At 42.7% G+C, this 8,572-nt stretch overlaps 1 protein-coding gene across 1 annotated transcript in view; it reads left to right on the top strand.

Annotated features, from left to right (window-relative positions):
- The first annotated feature begins 5,173 nt into the window (after positions 1–5,173).
- LRRC31 (leucine rich repeat containing 31) overlaps positions 5,174–8,572 on the top strand; it is a 57,381-nt gene continuing 53,982 nt past the window's right edge. The window contains exon 1 of the mRNA XM_078666079.1: positions 5,174–5,628. Coding sequence (XP_078522205.1) covers positions 5,604–5,628 — 25 coding nt within the window. The 5' untranslated portion in view covers positions 5,174–5,603. The remainder of the gene's footprint in view (positions 5,629–8,572) is intronic.

Below are 8,572 nucleotides of genomic sequence, written 5' to 3'. Positions count from 1 at the left end.
CCGATTTTACATCCTAGTATTTGTTGGGATCGTATCGTGATTAGTTGGCGAACAAGAGGGCTAATCACTGTGGGGGATTTTTATACCGGGGACGGTTTAAAGTCATTTACTCAGTTGAAGGAACAATATCAATTACCAACTACACATTTTTATAAATATTTGCAAATGTGTGAGTATTTAACAGAAATGACTATAAGCATGATACCTAACCCTCTTATCGAGGCCAATAAGAAAGGCGTTTGAATTGGAGTATTGTACAATTTAATGCTAGAGGCCATGCCCAATGACTTAGAAGTACAAGTGAGTAAATGGGAGAATAGGTTAGGATGTCCTGGAATACCGCTCGAGAGCTCTATTGAGCTTGCTGGACGAATACTCATGTCCGCTAATCTTAAAAGACAACATTATAAGACCTTGTTTTATATGTACCTTACTCCTGACAAAATCTCAAAGTGGGGGGGAGACCCAGATGGAAAATGTTTCAGATGCAGTGCCCATCAGGCGGATATAAAACATATTTTTGGTACCTGTGTAAAATTAGTAGAATTGTTTGGGCATGTAAATAAGTTTCTATCTGAGATCTTGGGTACCCCCTTTCAGCTCTCAACCATGCAGACCCTGCTCGGTATAGATACGGGGTGTGTTCAAGCCGACCCTCGCAACAATGTTGGCTATTTGATATTTATGGCTACAGCGGTTCCAAGGCTCTGTATAGCCTCATGTTGGCTACAAAGTGAACCTCCATCATTTGACGTATGGTGAACTCGGTTTTTATTCACCTATAATTTGGAATATAATTTGTACGCTATGAAGGTAAGGCGAAAAATGGCATTGGGGCAGCAAATATGGGGCCCGGTTAGAGCTTATATGGATTCAGAAGACTGAGTAATCCTGATCTTCTATGTACCATTTTTCTGTTTCACTCATTTATAACTGACTGTCAATAGGATAGCTACGAAATATTGTATTCTCGGATTCATTTTTATAATATGTGAAACATTGGATGTAATTGGATTTTGCAGAGGTTTTAAGGTCTGATTTGCTGTAGCTATATATTTCTCATTTCCTCTTTTTTTGTGTGAAAATAATGCTCAGCACACTGTTCTTGCACCACACAATTGATCAATGACAAACTGTACGTTTTAATTTGTATTTGTGATCTCTACTCAATAAAGATATTAAAATTAAAACCATGTCATGTTCCGTTTGTCTGTTGACTCGCCTCCTTTGCTGTGCCGTCTTGCCTGGTGCTGTCATCAAATCTTCCCTCTGTGCTCAGTCTCATCAGGTATATTTTTGCAGCCATCATTCTTTGACTTGTGCTGCCTCTCCTTTTTGATCTTCTCTTTTCTCTCCTTCCCCTATCTTTTTTCTGATCCTGATTTTCTTTCTTTTCCTTCTGTTATCTTTTTTGTTATTTTCCTGTTTGATGTACTTTCTGTCTTAAAAGACAGACTCTGTTTATACATTTACCTTTCTTACCTTATTCAGAGTTATTTCCTGGAACATTAAAGGAGTAATTAGCCCTATAAAGAGGCAGAGAATTGTATCTCATTTGGCTAAATATTCTCCTGACCTTGTTCTCCTCCAAGAAACTCATCTTTCTGAGTCTGAGGGTTGGAAATGTAAACAAGACTGAGTGGATTCTGTTTATGCCCCCCCCCCCTCAAATAAGAAAAATGGCGTATTCTTCTCTGTCACAAGCATTTAAAATTGGTCACTGTCTCTCAAGACTTTGATTTGGAAGGAACATAGCTTTTTGTTAATTGTTAATGATATCCCCTTAACTATTTGTAACCTTTACACACCTACCCAAGTTGATAATTCCTTTTGGCCTAACCTTTCAAAAACAATTATTCAACATGCTGATTACTTTTTTTATTTTCGGCGGTGATTGTAATCAAGTACTGGACCCCTTTATTTATCGTTAATCCCCAGGTACGTTTATTCCTCACAAAATGCAAAAACAGTTGCTTTTCTTTATATCCCAACGTCTTTTGGTGGACTCATAGAGAATCTGCGATCCCACTAGTAAAGAATTTTCTTTCTTTTCCCTTCCTCGTGGTTCCCGTTCCAGATTGGATCATTTCTTTGTCTCTAAATTGCTCTTCCAAAATCTTATCAGTTCTTCTATGGAACCAATTGTGATTTCTGATCATGCCCCTATCATTACAGAAAGAAATCTCTCCTTAAAGAACATCAATCCCTTTTACTTGATATTAAATGGCTGGAACATCAATATTATTCTTCAACTGCTCCATCTAATTTGAAAGAGCTTGTTCGTACAAAATTATAGTTTAATAAGATCTCTACTTATAAAGCCTCCTCAATTTCACTTCATAATTATGCTCATTATTACGGTGGCCGTAATATTATGGGTAAGCTTTTGGCTAATTATTTGAAAATTCATAAGCAAGGTCACATGTTAGATTCAGTAAAGATTGATATAGGCCTTCCTGTTTTTAAAGATTCTGAGATTCTTGCAGAATGTGTTAAATATTTTCAGTTTGCTTACACATCTGAATCTCCACCCTTGGCTTCTCAGATAGAGACTAACTTAAAAAATTCGAGGAACTCCCTTGGCATTGATAGTGATCTTTCATCCTTAGAAGCTGACATTTGTCTATCAGAGATATTTCATGCACTTCAATCCCTTAAGAAGAACAAATCCCCTGGTCCAGATGGCTTCGCGGTTGAATTTTTTCTGCACTTTTCCAATCTTCTCCTTCCTAGGCTGTTACAACTTTTTCTATTTTTCTCTGCATCTGGTTCCACTGGGGCTCCTTCCAAGAGGCTACCATCTGTCTTATCCATAAGGACGGTAAGGACCGAACCCTTTGTAAAAATGACAGGCCTATTTCGTTAGTCAACGTGGATTATAAAATTTTCACCAAACTACTTGCTTTACGTTTTGAACACTTCCTTCCTTCACTGATTGGTAAAGAGCAGTCAGGGTTTATTAAAGGCAGATTTACCTCTGATAATTCTAGATTATGTTTTAATGTTTTAAATAAGGCATCTTCTCTTTCTCACCCTCTAGCAGCTGTCTCGATTGATGCAGAGAAAGCATTTGATTGAATTGACTGGTCCTTTTTGCTCAAATCCCTAGCCTGGCATGGGTTAGGTCCTCGTTTTATTTCGTTTGTTTCCTTACTCTATCAATCCCCCAGGGCATCAGTTATAGTCAATGGAAAGATCTCTAGTTACTTCCTGTTAGGCCATGGTGTTCGTCAGGGTTGTCCGTTATCTCCTCTATTATTTATTCTTGCTTTGGGACCTTTCCTGTCCCGTATCAGAAATAACACCGAAATCAGTGGTTTCCAATATGGAGCTGATCATTTTAAAATTTCAGCCTATGCTGAAGACATACTTTTCTTTATTTCCACTCCTGAGCAGTCCGTTCCAGCTCTTCTGCAGGAAATTGAAACCTTTTGTTCGTTCTCTGGTTATAAGATTAATTTTGACAAAACTCAAATTATGCCTCTTACTAAGTCTACTTTTAGTCATTCTTTCGTTGGCATGGGGTTTCATTGGAATAACTCCAAAATTAAGTATTTAGGCACCTGATTTGCCCCTTCCATTAACGACTCGGTTTCGGCAATGTCAGTGATTGTTTAGACAAAGTAGATAAGCTTCTTGCCTCCTGGAATCCGCTCTTTCTCTCCTGGTGGGGCCGTATGGACTCTATTAAAATGATGATTTCACCCATAATTCTATATACCCTTTCAATTATCCCAGTTAATAGTCCTGCTGAGTTCTTTAAGAAGTTAGACTCTAATTTGGGCCAAGGGGCTGTGCCGGTTTACCCAGACGAGTAGGTAATACCTCTTGACTGCTGGTAGGGCTGGGGTACAGGCTGCTGCAGTTTAAGCTACTACCTGTCAAACTGCATAGCTAGAATATTTGAAGTGCGCGTAAAACCTATGACATTTTGACCAATTTAGGGAATTTTTTCCTGAATTTGAACTATTGTTTTGAAACCATTTCTCAAAGATTTCTTGGAGGCTGAACCCTCTTCCCCCAGACCAATGTGATGATGGCGGACAGTCTAGCTTGCCACTGCATAAAAGCATTGGGTGTACGCAAGAGCCTTCAGGGTCCCCTGATGAAAACTCAGATTTACAGAATGCTCTAAATCTGTTTCTATATCATCAAGGGGCATAATAACAAGGGCTTTAAAACTATATCCCTATTTACAAAGAGGGTGCTGACATGCAAAATCGCATGTTAGCAGCACCCTTTTTCCCGACGCCTCCTTTTGCATCTCTAATGAGATGCAAAGTCGGCGTCACTGGGCGTACCCCGGATGGACTACCTTGTAAAATATCGCTGATGTTCACATCGCGATATTTACAAGGTAGCCCACAGGATTTTAGCACATGTTAGATTTTGGCGAAAACTGTGGTTTTCGCCAAAAACTTATGTCTGCTAAAATCCTTACTTACCTGTGCTTAACATGGGGAGAGGATTATGCTGATACGACCACAGGGTCGTATCAGCAAGGTTATCACCGTTTTGCAGGGAACATCGCTGGAAAACCAGTGATGTTCCCTGCAAAACGGCGATTTCCCCGCTAACTATGGATTTCTTATCGCCATTGTGAAAAGCGTTGTTGATACAGCGTTATCACAGCGATGAAATCCAGCGATAGGATAAACATTGCTAAACGCGCTTAGCGATGTTTATCTCTAATTGTTTTTGATATGCCCCCAAGTGAGGCAACGTAGGCTCTCACAGATTCTGCACGGCCCACGGTCTTTGCGTATGAGTCAGGTGTGGGCACCTGGGTATTGTTTGGACTGTGCAGCAGGTGCAGTGGCACCAGGGCACATAAGTATGTTGGGCCCACTGCACCACAGGTGTTGCTGTGTTGTATTACGCATTCCGCTAGGCAGGTAAGCCCACTTTTCTGCCTTGCATAAAGGACTATGGGCAGATTTACAAGCCCCTTGCGCCACTTTTCCCATGGTAAAAGTGACTGTCTATATCACTCATGCTCAGTAAACGTGTGTAAACGTGTGAAAAGTTGGTGCTCTGGCCACATTTTGCAAGAGTAGAGAACATGACTTCTTTTCTGGTGTTACGCCACAGGTACGTAGGCCGGTAAAGGACATAATTCCACGTTGTGGCATACATTTCCTGCAGTGCTTGAATACTGCGTATTGCTCGCTGGACAGGAAATATGGTACCATGGCAAACATCTTTTGAAAAATCTGCCTTGAAATGTGATCCGTGCAGTGACTCAAGTCTTTGCAGCCGTGAACCGTGAAGCAGCTCAGAGACAAAGTCCACACCCAGCGTCTACCGAGACTTCCTGGGTGGAATGTATTTTGCTTCTGGGTTTTACTTAACTCTATTTTTTCCCAGTTTCAGAATTTAGACGATGCGTCTGGGAAGCAGAAGACGCTAAAATAACTTGTCTACACAATGCCTTCGCATTTACTGACGGCGGCGGTTCTTCATCCGGCAGCCGGGTAAACACCGAACAACACGGAGAATCGTGTATTTTCAAGTGCGACACATTACGCGCATAATTTGCATATGTGTGAAGCAGAATTGCCATCGGAACATTTTTAGAAAAAAAAATTGCACCGCCCCTTCTAATGATCAAAGTAATGGATAAAAGAGGTAAGCTTTTGTCAAATTTTTTGTTTTCTTCACAACAAATTGTGCTTGTTTGAAAGGAAATAAAACGTGCACCTTTTTACAACGTGGATGTGCAGGAGTTAATGCTGTTATAAACCTAATTACGCTCCAGATCTGGGTGGTAAAGATTGCTAATTCAAGATTTAATTTAATGTAACTTCATTTAATGAAATCGGAACAAATAAAAGCCAACAATTGTTTGCAGAAAAATAAGAGGTGGCATATTTATTGACCGGCATAAAAGAACATTAGGAGTTTTTTTTGCATATAGCGATGCTAAAAATTCAAATGATATTATGATGCCACAAGGCAGAAAATACATATGTATTTATGCTCCTTTTTCAGTGGGTTATTTGTTTTGAAGGCAAGAAGCTAGTGTAATGTCAATGAATACAAACCAGTGCATTCGAGCTAAAGAAAGACTGAGAGGCACCTGTCACAGTCAGCATTAAAACACATGCGCGCGCTCCTCCCAAGCAGGCGAGGGCTCGACGGCCCCAGTGAGCCATGTTTATGTCAGAAGCGAAGCGGAGTCCCGGATGCAGGTGACGGCTCTGTGCACACAGAGTGCATCCGGAAAGAACGTCCGGCTGAGGGCGCAGCGCCAAGCCGTCTGTAATAGAAACACAGAGAGTTGGGGTAAAAGCCTTTGCACGCCGGGACCCAGGGCACAAGTCCGAAAAAAAGAAGTGGGGTGACTAACCTAGGCAAGTGACATCACGGCGCGTGACATCATGGCGCATGACATCACAGCGCATGACATCACGGTGCATGTCATCACGGCGCACGACATCACAGCACATAACATCACACATGCCACGACTTTACAGGAGGAAGTGACATCACAAGAAGTGACATCAGATCTAAAGTCCTCACATACATGTTTAGCAGGTCTCTCGTATGTTTGAGCGTATTGCGAGGATAATAGCACAGTGAGCTATGGAAGATGATATGGGACTTCTACACCTTGCAATCCCCCAGTTTTATCCTGTACATTCATGTACAAACGTATAATTTATTGTACATCTAATATGCACGTGTTGATGTAAAGCGCTCTGACACCCTGCATTGGAATGAGTAGGCTATACAAGAAAAACAAGCATTGGAAATGCAATAGGTCTCGCAGTAGTAAAGTTTGAGCTATAGGTGTTATTTATTTATTTTTTTGTATTTATGTGTTGTTTTTTCTAAATAGCTAAATTAATAGCTTTCTTCTTTACAAAGCCAATAGTTATAATTTTTGTAAATGTGACACCTCGAGCATTTGTAAAGCAACATGTTTTGTATTAACGGGACTTATATGTGACTTATATGTGTTGATATAAAAAAAATCAATGGCTTTAAAAAACAATTAATAATTAATACGTGGATTTTATTTTATATTGCCAATAGCGTAAAGTTTATTAAATGATGCTGTGGTTGCGCTGAGTGAGGGTGAGTGAGGGTGAGGGAGTGTGAGTGAGGGTGAGGGGTTGAGGGTGAGTGAGGGTGGGTGAGGGGTTGAGGGTGAGTGAGGGTGAGTGAGGGTGAGTGAGGGGGAGTGAGGGTGAGTCAGGGTGAGGGGTTGAGGGTGAGTGAGGGTCAGGGTGGGTGAGTGAGGGTGAGGGGTTGAGGGTGAGTGAGGGTGAGGGGTTGAGGGTGAGTGAGGGTGAGGGTGAGTGAGGGTGAGGGATTGAGGGTGAGGGGTTGAGGGTGAGGGTGAGTGAGGGTGAGGGGTTGAGGGTGAGTGAGGGTGAGTGAGGATGAGGTGTTGAGGGTGGATGAGGTGTTGAGGGTGGGTGAGGGTGAGTGAGGGTGAGGGTGAGGGGTTGAGGGTGAGTGAGGATGAGTGAGAGTGAGGGGTTGAGGGTGAGGGGTTGAGGGTGAGTGAGGGTGAGGGTGAGGGGTTGAGGGTGAGGGTGAGTGAGGGTGAGGGGTTGAGGGTGAGTGAGGGTGAGTGAGGGTGAGTTAGGGTGAGGGTGAGTGAGGGTGAGGGGTTCAGTACAACCATCTTGTTAGCTAACAAAGTACTCCTAATATGACGGATAATTACATTGCATCAGGGAGCACTGTGTGTTGTTAGGAGGGCATTGCTGTGGGGAGGGGGGAGGAGAAATGCGACATGGCGGGGAGGGGGCGGAGCGGGGGAGAGGGTGTTAAGCAGCAGGGTACAGAAAAAGGTTTGCCAGGTGTTGCGATGTATTTAGTTGGTTGGCGAAGGGGGTGTTGTGGATTTTTCCTGCTTTTTTTAGCCGAGCTGCTGCAGATGTTGTGAAGACATTTGGCAATGTAAACAGCTGAGCTGAATGGCCGGGAATGAGTGGGCGGTCGAGGAGGCCGCTGCCGATTTGGTTAATGTTGGAGAAGGCTGAGAACAGCATGCTCGGGAACCAAAGGGCGGTGCAACCTGACGACTGGCCATGCCTGGGTCATGTGATACGACACCAGCAAAGCTGAATGGGGCGCGCTGGTCACATGACGCTGAAAGGGCTAGTTGACTGGCTATTGCATTTCTAATGTGTGGGAGGAGTGCGGGAACAGAGGGCGAGGGGAGGAGAGTAGGAGGAGGAGAGTAGGGGAGGCTAAACCATTGTTTTATATATTATATGTCCCGGTTCCTACTGGCAGAAGGGCTGCTCTAGTTATGTGTAGTTTGCTAACAATTGAGAAATGATTGCTTCATAATGGAACCCCATGGCCTCCAGAAATCTCTTCAGAAAGCATACATTTCAAAACACGGGCAAGAGGAACCAGCCGCATAGCAAGAAGCCTTTTTTTCCGATCTGTTCTCATTAGAGAAAGGGGGACATGGAAAAACCAAAAGGAAGAAACGTTATGAAAGTTTAAACCATCTGCTGAATTATATAACCGTTCTTGCTTTCCGCCCAGGACACAAGTGAAACAGTGAGAGCTCAGCCGCTCGATTCCTCAAGTCGAGCAAATCGCG

Source organism: Lissotriton helveticus, chromosome 11 (assembly GCF_964261635.1).
Source record: "Lissotriton helveticus chromosome 11, aLisHel1.1, whole genome shotgun sequence".
Taxonomy (NCBI): Eukaryota; Metazoa; Chordata; class Amphibia; order Caudata; family Salamandridae; genus Lissotriton; species Lissotriton helveticus.
The sequence above is the reverse complement of the archived record's forward strand: the minus strand, read 5'-3'. Positions and strand labels throughout refer to the sequence as shown.